Here is a 16825-nt window from a genome sequence, read left to right on the forward strand (position 1 = left end):
AAACGTCAGCCTTCCTGCTCCTCTGATGCTGCTTGGCCTGCTGTGTTCATCCAGCTCTACACCTTGTTATCTCAGATTCTCCAGCATCTGCAGTTCCTACTATCTCTTATTCCATTGACACTCTGGTAGTTCACAATCATCTGCTCTCTGACACAAAACAAAACAACACCTTTTGCCACTATTTTGAAATCCAAACTTATGTATATCACATGACTTTCAGCACAATTAGTGTGAGTGTGTGAGAATGAGTGAGTGTGAGAGAGTGAGTGAGATTGCAAGTGAGAGAGATAGAGAGACAGCAAGAGAGAGAGAGAGAACAATTGAGAGAAAGAGCAAATGAGACTGAGCGAATAAGAGCATGAGTGAGTGAGTGAGAGAGAGTGAGAGAGAACCCTAGCACTTGATGTGAACCAGGCATACACACACATAGACAAGGACTGCTCAGTGCAGGGACACACAAACACTTACCCTCATGCTCCTCCTCACTGCACTGATCAAATACCCAAGCTGAAAGACAACATACTTTAGTATAAATTTTTTTGAGGATCAGAATGCAAGGTTGGTGACAGTTAAACTCAGCTCCTGGTTTAGGCCCAATCCCAATCTCCTTCCCTGATGACTAGGAATTGGGGCCTGGTCTCTGAAATAACTCCAACGGCTGGTATCCGTCACCAAGTCACCCTTTATTTATACATGCATAGTATTCAACACTGGTCCAGCTTCCTCAGAGTCAGCTCCCAGAGTGACAAAATCCCTGACACCTCTGTTTATATCTGTCAACCAGATTGGATTAACAGCCCCAATTAGGGAATGTATATTCTATGAGGTCTTTCTGGCTGACTACATTGCAATCACTAGATGCATTCCTCTCTAAGGCCGGGAACGTAGCCTCTCCTGGGTCATTTTCATCCTGGGTCTGGTTCCTCCTGCTCAGTCTCAGATAGAGGCAACATGTACAAAACACAAGCCCTCTGTGTGCACCCGGAGCATCTCGGAAGAACTTTTAACCACTTCTTCAGGTGGTGAAGTCGTCACTGCTGCGACATCCACTGTGTCCATCTCAGACTCTGAGATTTATTTGCTACTAGACAGAGGGGGAGAACCCATGGATCCCGACAGGCTTTCTGGCTGTTCTGAAGGGCCGGGTATGTTTTTCCCCTGCCCTGTTTGCAACTTTCATATAGTATAGCCCAAATGCTTGTTCAGAACTGCTGCACCTGCCTGGACTTTGTATGTCATGGGACCTGACCTCACACTGACCTCGCCTCTTACCCACGTAGGGCCATTTCCATGGTTTTGGCACCAAACTTCATCTCCTGAAGTAAACAGTCTCTCTCACTTAGAGGAGTCTGTGTCTGGCATTGGCGTTCCTGATGCTGTTTCAGCCTCCTCACCCCAGCTTTGGGAAGATGAGGTTTAACCTGGTGCAGAGTTTGCTCCCCAGCAACAACTCTGCTGGACCTGTCCCTGTAGTTGCATGAGGGATGGTCCTACAATCAAACAGGAACCGGAACAGTTTGGTATCTCGTGAAGCCTTAAGCTGTTTCTTTAAGTCTGCCTTCAAAATTTGGTCTGCTCTTTCCCCCAGACCATTGGATGATGAATGATCTGGAGCTGACCTTTTGTGCCGAATGCCATTCAACTCTAGGAAATACTCAAATCCCCTGCTGGTAAATGATGGCCTGTTGTCTGTGACCAACACCTCCGGGAGATGCTTGCAGCTTTTCTATCGTCATCCCCATGTTTGACAAATGAACCCCGTGCACGTCCAACCACTTTGAGTGGGCGCCCTCAATGACTAAGAACATTGAGCCCATGAAAGGTCGATAGCCCATAGTAAACATGTAACCGAGTCCAGGGTTTACACAGCCATTCCAACGAATGTAGGGGGAGCTGCTGATGGTAATTTTTGTCCTTGTTGGCACTCTGAGCATTGGCCCACAAATGCAGCTGTGTCTCCATCCAGCCCTGGCCACCAGACATAACTTTTCGCCAACACCTTCATTTTGGAAACCCCTGGATGATCCTGGTAGAGTTCAGGCAGTATTTGGCAGCGTCTATGCTCGGGACAATCACTCTTGCTCCCCATAATAAAATGCCATCTTCGACAGTGATCTGGTCCCACCAGGTCCAGTATGGTTTCAGTTCTGGCTGTGATGGCCCTTCATTTTGCCCCATTACCACCGACTGTTTTAACTTTGCCAGGATTGGATCTTTTTGCATCCACAGTCGGATGTTGTCCGTGGTGAATGAAAGGGTGTCCAGAATATTTAAAATCAGGATGGACTCTTCCAGTGGCAGTACCACCGACGGTATATCTGCATCTGCTACTTGGTGTCCTTGACGGTATTTCAAATTGTAATTGTATGCACTTAGAGCGATAGCCCACCACTGAATTCAACCCGAAGCCACGGGCAGCACAGCCTTGTCCTCTTTGAGTAGCCCTAGCAGGGGCTTGTGTTTGGTTGCTATTACAAATTTATGTCCGTAAAGATATTGGTGGAACTTTCTCACACCAAAGATGGCCATCAAACCTTCCTTCTTTATCTGGATGTATTTGCACTCTGCATTAGCCAATGTCCAGGAAGCTTAGGCTTCCTCTCCAGTGGGCCACCTGTGTGCTAACACTATCCCCATATCGTCCAGGGACGCATTGCATGTCAGCACCACATCTCACTCAGGATCGAAATGTGCCAACACCTTCGTTGCTTCTTCACTTTCCTGAAAACTATACCTTGGCTACGAGACCATCTCCAAGGCTGACCCTTTTTCAGTAGCAGATATAAAAGGTGCCAGTTTGGAGGTCAGGATACATACGAACTTTCTGTAATAATTCACCAATCCAAGCAATGTCTTAAGCTCTGGTACGGAGGTGGGAGCTGGGGCATCTTTGAATGTCCTCACTTTATCTTCCAATGGTGTAATTGGTCTTGTCGATTCTGTAGCCCAAGTAAGTCATTTGGGGTTCCTGGAGCACACTATATTCCCTTCTAAGGCATACTGCTGCCTGGAAAAACATCTGAGGATTATGTCCAAGTTCTCTAAGTGCTCCTTATTAGTCTTCCCTGTTATTAGCACATCATCTAGATAAATGGTGACCTGGGGCAGCCCTTAAAAAATGTTCTCGATTGTCTGCTAAAAAATGGCAGAGGCTGATGATACACCAAATGATAGTCTCATACATTGGTACGTTATGGGTATTTATTGTAGCATAATTCTGGGAAACCTTATCTAACCGCGATTGCAGGTATGCATCATTCATGTCCAGCTTTGTGAAGGACAGCCCCCCTGAAGCTTTGCATATAAATCCTTTATGTGAGGGATTGGGTATTTATCCAGCTGTGAGAAGTAGTTGACCATTTGTTTAAAATCCCCACAAAGGTGAACCGACCCATCAGGCTTCACAATCGGTACGACCGGTGCTGCCCATTCCACAAACTGCACATGGTTTGATAATTCCTTCACTTTCCAGCCTCCTGGTTTCTGTCTCTACTTTTACCCATAATGCAAATGGCACTGGGCGGGCCTTGCAGAATCATGGGATTGCTTCCTGGTCAACACACCAGGTGGCCTTGGCTCCTTTGATAGTCCCTAGACCTTCCTGAAAAACATCCAGGTGTTTAACTAGGACTTCACTCAGGCAGCCATTTTTTAATCGAAAAATGTGGACCAATCAAGGTGAATCTTTATCAACTAATTTCGCCCCATCAGGCTTGGGCCTGAGCCTTTTAGTACAGCCAGTGGTAACTGAACCATCTGCTTCCCATAGGAGACTGGAACTGAAGCTGTACCTTTAATCCTGTTAGGGTGTTCCCCGCTATAGACTCTCAGTCTTGCCAAGGTCTTACGCAAACTTAAGGATTGGAGTCTAGAGTGAATTTTGTTAAAGACTGGTTCTGCAATCACTGATACAGCTGTGCTAGTAACAACCTCCATTAGAACTGGGTGACAGTTTAATCAGATGTTTATTTTGATTGGTTCCGATTTGGACGTTGCTAAGCAGTTTAACTGCTCCAAACCAGGTGTAGGGGGGTTTTCCAGGGTGTGCACTCTCCTGGATACCGGGCTATGAGTTTTCTTACTCTATTCAGGCCTCGTAGGTCTCTTTTGCTGTCTCCAGGCTGCATATTGACTTGCTGGCCTGAATCATGAAGAAAAATGTTCACTGTTTGACCAAGGCTTAGCTTTGTTTTAGGGTTTTTCTGTGGGGTGACCTAGAGTCCCTCTGTTTAGGATATGTCCTGAGTGTAATTTCCTTCACTCAAGTGATGTTCCCCAAACTCAGTTGGCCTGGTGAGGATGTCCACTTCCATGGGCATACCCTGTAACACATAAGCTTCACGTGCTACATTTTCTAATGATAAAGCCAGTTGTAGTGCCTGTTTGAAGTCCAGTTAGGCTTCAGCTAGTAGGCACTTTTCCATGGTTATATCATTAATCCCACACATCAAACAGACTTGCAGTATCTCATTAAGGGTTAAACCAAAATCATGTGCCTCTGCCAGTCCTCTTAACTTCATCAAAAATCCCGATACAGATTCCCATGATTCTCGAACTGCTGAATAAACTGATAGCATCTCAAAATTAGACGATGCCTGGGTTGTGATATTCCTTAACTAAATCCATCAACTCTTGAAAGATTTTAGTATCTGGTGCATCAGGAAATGTTAGGCTCCTAATAATCGAGAAAGCTGCGGGTCCACAAGCTGTCAGAAGAATTACTTGTTGCTTTTCATCTGTCCCAATGTCTTGTGCCCGGAAAATACAAATACTCTTTTCACATATTGAGCCCAGTATGTGGAAGAATCGAATGAGTCAAGCTTCCCAAATAATGTCACGATGCCAGAAATGCTTCCCCCAACTCAAAGATGCCTGTTGCGAGTGAATTACTTTAGCAGCGAATTTCTTCTTTTCTCTCATAGACATAACTCCACAGAGGCCAGTATCCTGTCACCGAGTCACCCTTTATTTACACATGGAGAGTCCTTGACACTGATGCAGCTCTCTCAGAGTGAGCAAGGCGTCTGACACTCCTGTTTATATCTGTCAGCCAGGGCTCCCTGATTGGATCAAATTAACAGCCCCCAATCAGGGAACTCATATTCTATGAGGTTGACTTGGCTGACGTCATTACAATCACTACAGTCTGCCGTTCTCTAACTCTGTTCCTTAAACATAATGATGAAAAACAATTGATCAGTTAGCTCTGCTGCGTGGCACTCCTTAATAGAAAGTTTTTTGGAATGACTCTTTTTTTCAGATTATCAATTTATTGCTTTGACTTTTGTTTTGCCTGGCAATTTGCTTATGATGTCTTCAGAGAAATTTATGTTTAATGTTCGAACAAGCCAGAACTCAGAGGATTGCTGCTGTGTTTCTTGCTGAAAAGCTCACAGGAGGTCTGACTGCTTTTTTGGAGGGCTAGCATAAGGTGTTATTTTTGCTTCATCGGAAATGAAAAGTGTTAGAAGTGTTCAGTACATCTGACACTGCATCTGTGCAGAGAGGAAACAGATGTCAGTAACTCTTCACTGAGAATAATGAAGGCTGTGGACCTGAAATGTTAACTTGGCTTCTCTCTCTACAATGGCTGCCAAGCCTACTGAGCATTTCCAGTTCATTTTTCAGCTTCTGCAGTAGTTTCCTCTCCTATCATACACTTCATGATTTCTATTTGTAAGTATTAGTTAGTTTTAATTAATTGAGATACATTTACCACTCAATGCAAATTGTATTTTATTTTCTGTCACACCTACTTGTATGGATTAGAATAGCAATTACTGCAAGTACATTGGTTCGTGCTTATTTACTGGAATATTTATTTTTGCTATTTTTATGATTAGAAGCAAAACCTGGAGTCATCTACTAATGTCACTGTGAGAGCAAGATATTCTCATTAGTACATGGGATTGCTGTTTGCAGTGCACGTCTTTTGGATGTTGTCGCTCAGACGTTGCATTGGGCCAGGTTCACAGTAGGTGAGCGTAAATGAACAACTGAGTTGCGAACAACCAGCTGACAAAGCCATCAGTGTAAAGCATCTCTGAAACCTAATCTTACAAACAGGGGCGTAATGCACAGAGCCAAGGGATTACTCCCAATGCCACTGTGACTACACATCAGATGGGTGTCGGGGGGACGGTCATGGGGTTAGGGATGTGGGGAGAGGGTGGATAAAAGGGTCTGAAAGCTGGAGAGAAACAACAGGACCCAGGAATCCACTCCCTCAGCCTGCTTGAAAGGAGCCTAGAACTAAGGCAGTCATCCTCTGACCTTACAGACTATAAAAAAAATGTACTTACTGTAAAATTATTTGCAGGTGATGGTGCTGACACGATGGTGTAGATTTGGGAAAGTGGTGCTGCCGTCTCTTCTACATGCACTGTGGCTCCTGTGTGAAATTAAAAGTAAATGGTGTCACAAGGAGTACATTAGAAAATCTCAGTGTCTTGCTATTCCCACCCACACAGAACCAAACCTTGATGGGCAAGGACCCAGAATCCAAAAACAAGTTCCTAATGAGGATGAACAGACAGCCCAAAATTGCAGTGACTTTACACTCATTACAAAATGAACAATCTGACAGGCTGGTTGGAGAATTGAGATTTGAGATTCGGGCTTTGAAATGAACCATTTCAAAGCAAGCTCGGGCCAGATCTTAACCAGATTTCAGACAGGTGTCATTTTCATCAAGTTTCTCTGTTAGGTCTAATGATTTTTCTCATGTTATTATCTCAAAATCACTTCATTAGCTAGGTACTGCATCACTATGGCATCCTGTCTCATCCAATGCTGGTTGGATTCTCTCATTCACCACAGCAGAAAGTATTTGTTGCTGCTGGGATATCCTGGGATACCTGACACTGGCTCCAGCTTTGATCCTCAGTCTTGTGCCCAATCCAGGATTGGCATCTGGAACTGCCCTTCACCATCAATGTAGTGACACAGCAGACACAAAGCTATCCCTCTCGTGGCAGGTTGTTGGCACAGCTGACACTGCCCTGCATGTACAACTGCACAGCCTGACCCTTGGTACTGTTGAAGCTCCAGATCACACAGTTTACAAGTTCTTAGCCACATGCCATCTTACAACTCTCTAAGTCAGTGCTCCTCTCTCTCTCAATGCCCACTGTAACCCAGCATCTTTTCATTGTTCACTGGGCACATGTAGGAAAGCCTCCAAACTGTTCATCTTTATTCACTAAAACCCAATGTGAACAAGAGGCACACAAACAGAAACTGTCTTTGGCACTTGGAACAGAAACATACTGCTTGCATGTTGAGCACTGACAACTTGATCATCAGTGAGTGATCCCTACACCCATCTTCCATTTACTGGGACTGGGTGTTGGTTACCTTCTGTCTGGCTTTGCAGCATCCAGCATTGTGCCACTGTGTGCCAACACCCCTTCATCCCACTCCCTTTGCCTGTTCCATTCTTACAAAATACTCATGCTAGGATTATACAGCATATTCTATCCAGGCTGCACTGTAAGTACTCCACTAAACCAACTACATCTTCAGGAAGCCTATCGCCTGCTCTATGAGGACCACGGTCAAAGGTTGGGCTGCATTCTATCAACATTTCACCGCAGTCCATGTGTTACATAGAAACATACAAACATAGAAGATAGGGCTAAGATGAGGCTATTTGGCCCCCTCAAGCCTGCTCTATCATTCAATATGATCATTGCGTTGAATACCCTAATCTCACTCTCCTTTCGTATCCCTTGATCCCTTTCACTACATCTACCTCCTTCTTAAATACACATCATGTTTTGGCCTCAGTCACTTTCTGTGGAAGTGAACACCACAGGCTCACCACTCCCTGGTTGAAGACATTTCTCCTTATCTCAGTCCTACCCCTTATCCTTAAACTATGCCCCTGGTTGAATAATGGACGTATCAGCCGCATTTGCAGAGGGTAGCCCAGTAACTGCACTGGCAATTGTTACTCCTCACTGGGGCAGTTCGCTGGAAATCAAGAGCCTGCTAGTCCTGGAGTTATTGCGAAATGTAAAGATCTCAAAAAGTACATCAAGGCTATACAATTTACATGTCCTTTAGAGCCAGTTTGTCAGGAAGCATATGCCGGGTTTCTGTACTTAACAAACTTGACTTTTGATTAGAAATAACTTGATTCTAATGCCCAATAAACAATTATGTCCTGTCGATGTTTAACTCTACTGGTTAAAACTTTAATGTACGGATAAAACACCCCCATTACACACACACACTCAAACAAACACAGACAGGATAGAAATATGGGTGTGATAGTCAGAGGGAAAGACTGGGAGGGCAGTAGTCCTTGTTCACAGGGTCTGCTGAGGTCATCCTTACACTGATCTTGACCTTCCTCATCCAAATACATTCACTTGCTTGTAGGAGGCGCAGGGAGGCAGCGTCACATTTAGAAAGGTCACTTACTAATTTAAAAAACATAACATTTGCAGACACTGGAATGGGGAAATGAACTGGTTGCCTGCAGATTTGAGATATGTTTCACTGTACAGCAGAACCAGCTCCAGAGATTTGGACGACTGAGAGATCCCACACGGGGTCCCAATGGCTCCTTGGAAAGAGCCATTCCTACAGTCGTTCAATAGAGCTGTCACTATGATGAAAAACTGGGAGAGGATGGCCATCAACCCCCTCAGGTTACAGGTCTCTGTCTCAGTAGTTTATGTAGTTCAGTGACAGTGTTAGGCTGTGCCTGACACATCGAGAGGAAATGGCAGTGAGCATGACAGACTCTGACCTTCATGTACCTACTGAGGGGACCTCTCCCTGTGAATGCTGGGAGCTAGATGTTGGCTTTGGGTTTGCTGACATATCTACTGCTGCTCTATTTCTCTGTACCTATGTTGCAACACAACAGCAAGCCCTGCTGTGCCTGATATATTACTTGGCCTTCCAGTGAACTTGTGCAGGGGATGTTAGAAACAGAACAAGTCCTCACTAATGAGAGCAGTTTGCATCACTCAAAAATGTCAGCTTTGCATAATGTTCCATGCAGTGGGACATGGAGCACTGTGAAAGGGGGCTCATGGAATGCTACATGACACTTTAACATTACACCCTATTGCATTGAAAACACCATTAGTCATGTCCCGAAGATACTGTAAGAGACTGCATGTGCTTTCATCGATCAGAGCATTGAGCATAGGAGTTGGGACATCTTGTTGCAGCTGTACAAGACATTAGTGAGGCCACATTTGGAGTACTGTGTACAGTTCTGGTCACCCTACTGTAGAAAGGGTATTATTAAACTAGAAAGAGTGCAGAAAAGATTTACTGGGATGCTACCAGGGCTGGAACATTTGAGTTACAGGGAGAGGGTGGGACCTTTTTCGCTGGAGCGTAGGAGACTGAGGGGTGACCTTAAAGAGGTCTATAAAATACCTATAGAGGCCTGGATAAGAAGAACAGCCAACGGCTTTTCTCCATGGCAGGGGAGTCTAAAACTAGCGACATAGGTGAGAGGAGAGAGATACAAAAGGGTCCAGAGGGTGATGAATGTCTGGAACGGGCTGCCAGGAGTGGTGGAGGCGAGTACAATTTTGACATTCAAGAAACATTTGGACAGGTACATGGATGGGTTGGGTATGGAAGGATATACAAAACACAGGCAAATGGGACTAGACTAAACTAGGTGGCATGGACAAGTTGGGCCGTAGGGCCTGGTTCCATGCTGTAAACCTCTATGACTCTATGATTGTGGGTACTGAACACTCCTCCTCCAGGTTCCCACATCGTCCACAAAAGGTACTACTGTAGAGAGACTGCGTTGTGTCCGAGTTACTGTTCAAGGTGAGAGGAAGCAGTTCCATGCCCTTGTGCAGCCAATGAGATCATGAATTGTCTTTGTGAATTGCCTGTGAATACTAATGCTTCACGGAGATGACTGTCTTCAATCTGCAACGACCAATGACATGGTCGAGATTCCTAGTGATTTGGATCCCACACAGTTGGAAACTGCCTGGATTTCACACACACCGTGCTCTGACACAGCCTGAGTTTGAGGTTACAGAATTGCTCGCTGAGCTGGTGTGTCTGATTGCAAATGTTTCGTCACCCTGCTAGGTAACTCTGGGGTGTTCGGTATTACTTCCGGTTCTGTTTCTCATTGGTTTGTACACAGGGTCAAATTCAATGTGTTTGTTGATGGAGTTCCGGTTGGAATTCCAGGCCTCCAGGAATTCCCTGGCGTGTCTCTGTTTGGCTCGTGCGATTATGGATGTGTTGTCCCAGTGGAATTTGTGTCCCTCGTTGTCCGTGTGCAGGAAGACAAGTGAGAATTGGTCGTGTCTCTTGAATTAGACCCTGTGTACAAACCACTGAGAAACAGAACCGGAAGTCATACCAACCACCCCAGCAAACAGAGGCATATAAATAACAAGCGGGACAGAACACGAATGCTTCACCGGAAGCGCACTGACGATGTTACCTAGCAGGGTGACGAAACGTCTGCAACCAAACACGCTGGCTTGGCGAGCAAGTCTACAGCCTCAACCACAACCCGAGCTACAAATCTTCTGGAAAACTTTAAACAGTCTGTATTTCACGCGCACAGCGCTCTGACAACTTCAACCAGGACCAAGTGATAATTGATGAAACGGCCTTTGAAGGGGATTCTCTGATTGTTCAGACGTTGAGCTCACATCATGATCCGGAAAAAAAATCACTCCCTTTGCCCACTTTGTGTGTGGGTGCCGCCATTTTCCAATCATGGGGTGCATTTCAGAAAGAACACATTATGGAAGCTGATACAAGATTCAGTTGGATGTTATGAGTGGTAGGTTCAGCCTGGCTATCCAGTGCACCCCCCACTTCTCCCTGAACCTCTATCTCCGTGTTGACCCGGCACTCCCTGGTGAGCCCATCACTACTGACCCAGCCCCTGCACATGCTCTAACCCACCAGCTGCAGTTACGACTGTAACTCTCATCCTTAGCACCTAGGCCGTGCTCCTCCAGTTTAATCCTGCCCCAGTACCATGACTACTCCCCGCATCAAGGGTCTTACCACCCATACTATCCCCTCCCCACTCCCACACACTACCAGCTCCCCACTTTGCACATTGAAGTTGCCCCTTCACTGACCTTGTCCCCTCAGTATCTCCGGGTGCAGCCTTCAATGGCCAACATTGAGGCCCCTCACTGCCCCATCACAACAGTGTCTTCTGAATACATCCCCCCCCAACCCCTCCTTGATGTTCATTGGGCTGATCCCCTAGGACCAATTGTGTCCCATCCGACACCAGCTCCCCTTCCCCAAACCTAGACCAATCCCAGACCAACATGGACAGACAGACCAGACTGACCAGGCCCCGACTGACCAGGCCCCGACTGACCATGGCCCTGCCCACTCTCCAATCAGAACCCTGACTAAAAATCCATGAATCCCCCTGACTGCCTGCATTGGACCTGCAGGACCGACTGTGGCCCCTTGCCGGGACTGGAATGAGACAGAGCCCCTGACCCTGACTGCCCAGAGTATATGGTTAAGCATTGCCCGAGCCCCTGGACTGTGAGTGGATACTGGCCTTGACTGACTGTACCTGGATACCCTGCCTGATTACAGCCTCCCCATAGGCTGGAAGTGACTGAGGACTGCTCCCCATTCAAGTTTGAGACGTGGCCACTCAGTAGTGTACACTTTGCTCCTGGCACATGACTGTAATAATGGGAACACAGTGCCATACAGCAATATGTCTAACTCTTTGACTGATCACTGCTGATAATCAGGACCTGTTAGTGCACTAAACATCGAGGTAAGACAGTTTTTAAGCTCTGACTGAGGGCACAAATCTCAAATAGGAGATTGTGAACTGATAGCAGAGTGAGTGAGTGCTGAGAGAGTGAGCAAACCACTCTGTAATACAGCCTGGTCAAATCTGGGGACTAGCCGCCTGTCCCTTGGTGCACAGTGTGTTTGAAGCAGCATTGCAATGGGAGGTGCTGGTGCGGTATTGAGATGCGGGAGCGCACTATGAGTAGATTGGAGATGTCCCATGCGGGTTCACTGAGGCTGGTAACACATCAGATGCCAGCGTCAGATGTGGATGTGAGGTCATAGACTCATAGACATGTATGGCACAGAAACAGACCCTTCAGTCTAACTCGCCCATGCCAACCAGATGTCCTAAATTCATGTAGTCTCAATTGCAAGCATTTGGCCCAAATCCCTCTAAACCTTTCCTATTCAGATACCCATACAGATGCCTTTTCAATGTTATAATTATACCAGCCTCCACCTCCTCCTCTGGCAGCTCATTCCATACACACACCACCCTCTGCGTGAAAAAGTTGCCCCTTAGGCCTCTTTTAAATCTTTCCCCTCTCACCTTAATCCTATGCCCTCTAGTTTAAGACTCCCCCATCCTGGGGAAAAGACCTTGACTATTGGCCCTATCTATGCCCCTCATGATTTTCTAAACTTCTTTAAGGTCACCCCTCAGCCTCCAATGCTCCAGGGAAAACTGCCCCAGCCTATTCAGTTTCTACCTATAGCTCAAACCCTCCGACCCTGGCAACATCCTTGTAAACTTTTTCTGAACCCTTTCAAGTTTCACAACATCCTTCCTGTAGCAGGGAGACCAGAATTGCATGCAGTATTCCAATAGTGACTTAACCAGCCACAACATGATCTCCCAACTCCTTTACTCAATGCGCTAACCAATAAAAGCAAGCATACCAAACGCCTTCTTCACTATCCTATCTACCTGCGACTCCACTTTCAAGGAACTATGAACCTGCACTCCAAGGTCTCTTTGTTCAGCAACACTCCCCAGGACCGTATCATTAAGTGTTTAAGTCCTGCCCTGTCTTGCCTATACATAATGCAGCATCTCACATTTATGGTATGGGCAGACACTGTCCATGGAATTAGCCCCGAGATCTGGGCAACAATTGTCAAAGGTGAAAGGGCAGAGAAGCAAGCAGTGAGATGGAGTCACCAGGTACCAACTCTGATATTCATCATGGGGAGTTGTCACTGTCTAGTTTCTATCTGGCAGGGTGGAGAATAGGAAACTGTGATTAGCTAATAATGAACAATAAGCTTTGTTAACATAATGCACATGGGAATCTTCCTCAATTACCAGGGCTTGGTTGGAAAATGTGATATTTTGGTCTTTACATTTATCTTTTTATCTTTTATCTAGTCTTTAAGGATCCTGTCCAACATCTCACCCTGGGCTGGGAAGATGTTGCCACCTGAATCCAACTGTGCCAGGGCAATGCTGGGAGTACTCACTCCTCAGTACAAACATTCCTAGGTATAAACAGCCGCTAGGTATAAAGCTCACAAGAGGCTAAAGATCGCGAGTAAAATCTCTTACCTCCTGGAGTCTGGAATTGGACTCCACATCGTTCATCTGGGACATCTTGTACAAGCAGATTAGCTTGTTCAACGTAACGGTCTGTATGAAACCCATCGATGGTTATAGTGAGGATGTACATGCGAATCCATTCAAAATCCAAGTATACTGGGTCATTTAGATATATCTACAGCAGACAGTGGTTTTAAAAAGTTGCATGAGTGACAGGGATTGACAGATTCAAAGCAAGTCCTGTACCAGGTTCTGAACAACGACTCAGGGCAATAAACACCGCCTCGCTGTTACATGAGAATGTATTTTAAAAGCTAGAGACTAATTGCTCAAAGGTGCCTTTATACCAGCATGCTCCCCATATGGTGAAATTGTGTCCGATGTGCAGCAAAGACCCAGCAATGCTTCCCTTTCAGGCTCCTGAGCACATTCAAACCAAATAGTGCAGGATTTCAGGTCTAGTGTATATAAAACAAATAGTGTGGGATTTGTAGCCTCGTCTAGTACAGAATACAAAGGGCAGTTGACAGTGGCCTTTTGTAAACATTAAATTCCAATTTGTGGAGACTTCAGCCAAACCTGGTCAGTTGGCACCCTCACTTACTCACAGCACAGTCCTGAAGATTAATTTCTACTACTTGGAGATTCCAGGACAATTTTGCAGAGTCAGTGACTTGAAGGCACTGTTGCTTCAGGTTCAAGCTCCGAGTGCCTCTGGTTGAAGGGGTAGACAGAACACTACACATACCTCCACTGTGTAAAAATTGGTACCCTCAACCTGATGGGTCTTTCTGAAAGTGAACAGGAAGTAGTCATCCTTTGGCATGGAAGTGACAGTGATCCCTGCGATCTCATCGTTGAACGCAACTATCTGGAATTCAAGGATCTTGGTTCCTGGAAGACTGTTTTCGGGCACTGTCACAATGCTTGCAAAATTTTCCAGAACTGAGCAGAGCAGGAAGACAGAAAAAAATCTCATTAATCTCAGCAAGAACGTCAGGAGATTACTATGTATCTGTCAGCCTCCGCTCAGTGGAAGCACTCCTGCCTTGTGATCTGGCTGCAATGTCAGAGGGGTCACCTTTCAGACAAAATGTCACATTAAGTCCCTGACTGCTCAGTCTGGTCAATGTCAGTGATCATCCAGTGGCCCCATTCTGAAGAAGGCCTGTGCAGCGATGCCCAGCACTCTGCAAACATTCGTCGCTTGAATGAGCAACCGGTTTCCACAAAGGGACCAGGCACTGAAAGAGAGAATCGGGTGGCCCGCACACAGCTGCTTGTGGGATCTTGCTGTGCGCAACTTAGCTGTTGTGAAATTTTCCATCTGAGAGGAGGTGGCTGAGATGAGGAGAAATGGCTTTTCTCTCAGAGGGTTGTGCAGTGGAGGCAGAATCAATCAACAGATTCAAGAAAGACATGGATACGTTTCTGATTAAAAACGGGAGAAAGGCCTATGGGGAGCAAGGCAGGAGAGCGGAGCTGAGGCCAGGATAAGGGCTGAGTTGCCTGCTCCCGTTCCTAATTCCTATGATCCTAACTTACCATCCTCTCACTGTCTCACAGAGGCTGCAATCTACCAGTGTCCCACAGTTCCTTCCTCGCCCTCCCTTGCTGTCCTCCCTCACTCCCTCACTCCAACTGCAAATCTGTCCAACCTGAAGTAAAATTACTTCTTAAAAGACTTACTGATCTCGCCTCCGTCACTGAAATCATCTGAAACAGAACATGAGAACAGATTGCAATCAATCATCAAGACATTACAAATAATTGAATGGAGCACAATGGTACGAAGCAAGTGAAAGAATTTAAGCATTTTCAAGCGTCACTGAAGTTTATATTCTGACCTGTTCAGTCTGGATAAGAATCACACAGCCCTGAGGACAGAGCACGGTTACACTGAGGACAGAGCGCTGTTACACTGAGGACAGAGCACTGTTACACTGAGGACAGAGCACTGTTACACTGAGGACAGAGCGCTGTTACACTGAGGGCAGAGCACTGTTACACTGAGGACAGAGCGCTGTTACACTGAGGACAGAGCACGGTTACACTGAGGACAGAGCACGGTTACACTGAGGACAGAGCGCTGTTACACTGAGGACAGAGCGCTGTTACACTGAGGACAGAGCACAGTTACACTGAGGACAGAGCGCTGTTACACTGAGGACAGAACACTGTTACACTGAGGACAGAACACTGCTACAAATGTAGGTTTTAATAAGATGTGGGAGCAGTGGGGCAGGCAGTCTCTGTGTCTCTCAGAAATCCTGTGATTGTTTAATATTAGGACAACAGTGACTGCAGCCATGAAAAAAGACACACAAACTAACACCCAGACAAGCATGGGCTCAGTCACACACTCACACACGCGCGCGCGCACACATACACACACACACACTCTCTCTCTCACACACACACACACACTCTCTCTCACACACACACTCTCTCTCTCACACACACACACTCTCTCTCACACACACACTCTCTCTCTCACACACACACACACACTCTCTCTCTCACACACACACACTCTCTCTCACACACACACACTCTCTCTCTTACACACACACTCTCTCTCTCACACACACACACACTCTCTCTCACACACACACACTCTCTCTCTTACACACATACACTCTCTCTCTCACACACACACACTCTCTCTCTTACACACACACACTCTTGCACACACTCTTGCACACACACACACTCTCGCACACACACACACTCTCGCACACACACACACTCTCGCACACACACTCACACACTCTCTCTCTTGCACACACACACTCGCACACACACACTCACACACTCAGATACACATACTCAGACACACACACTCACACACACACACACACACACAAACCCATACTCACATACATACTGAGACATACACACAGGCACATTTACAATTGCACTCATGTACAAAGACACACATACATGATCACCCAGACACCATCACATATACAAACACAAACATGCAAAGAGTAATGTAAATCCACATTTAAGCAGAGTCCCACATTTGCAAAGTCACATATATAGGCACTTCAGCATAATAAAGACGAACAATATAGACGTGAAAAGGAACAATAAATAGCTATCCTGAGAAGGTTGCATACTTCTTCAAAATATTCCATATTAACACACAAGGTGTCACTGTAAGGAGTCATTCATCAGTAACATGAGAAACAAGGAAGCAGACTGAGTGTTTTGACTTACTCCTCACGACAAGAACCAGGGGAAGCAGCCTGAGGAATGAGGACAACTCCATCCTGTGAGATCTTGGCCGAAAATCTGTCCCCAAGTCAGATTCTCCTGTCACTGAGTATCACCTCAGTCAGCATAAGTTCTCCCTCTGCCTCAACCCACCCTCGAGTGGCTAATCAAGCACTAGATAGAGCTACAAGGCATCAAGACCTAGCAACAGAGAAACAGAGCCTGTCCCACCCACACAACACAGAAACACAGGCTAACTCACCCACACAACAC

At 46.0% G+C, this 16825-nt stretch overlaps 1 protein-coding gene across 10 annotated transcripts in view; it reads right to left on the reverse strand.

The window, feature by feature from the left end:
* LOC125485088 (cadherin-related family member 4-like) overlaps window positions 1–16711 on the reverse strand; it is a 70863-nt gene extending 54152 nt beyond the window's left edge. For 9 of the 10 annotated variants that reach the window (XM_048606169.1, XM_048606163.1, XM_048606170.1 and 6 more), the window contains exons 1-5: window positions 16556–16711; window positions 15023–15049; window positions 14082–14278; window positions 13343–13508; window positions 6303–6391 (exon numbers count right to left, since the gene is read on the reverse strand). In XM_048606169.1, the coding sequence (XP_048462126.1) occupies window positions 6303–6391; window positions 13343–13508; window positions 14082–14278; window positions 15023–15049; window positions 16556–16607 (531 nt within the window). In that variant the 5' untranslated portion in view covers window positions 16608–16711. Of the gene's footprint in view, window positions 1–6302; window positions 6392–13342; window positions 13509–14081; window positions 14279–15022; window positions 15050–15180; window positions 15249–16555 lie in introns of those variants that run through there. The other variant, XM_048606171.1, reaches the window with a different exon arrangement.
* Between the last annotated feature and the right edge of the window lie 114 nt (window positions 16712–16825).

Source organism: Rhincodon typus, chromosome 16 (assembly GCF_021869965.1).
Source record: "Rhincodon typus isolate 14 chromosome 16, sRhiTyp1.1, whole genome shotgun sequence".
Lineage (NCBI taxonomy): Eukaryota > Metazoa > Chordata > Chondrichthyes > Orectolobiformes > Rhincodontidae > Rhincodon > Rhincodon typus.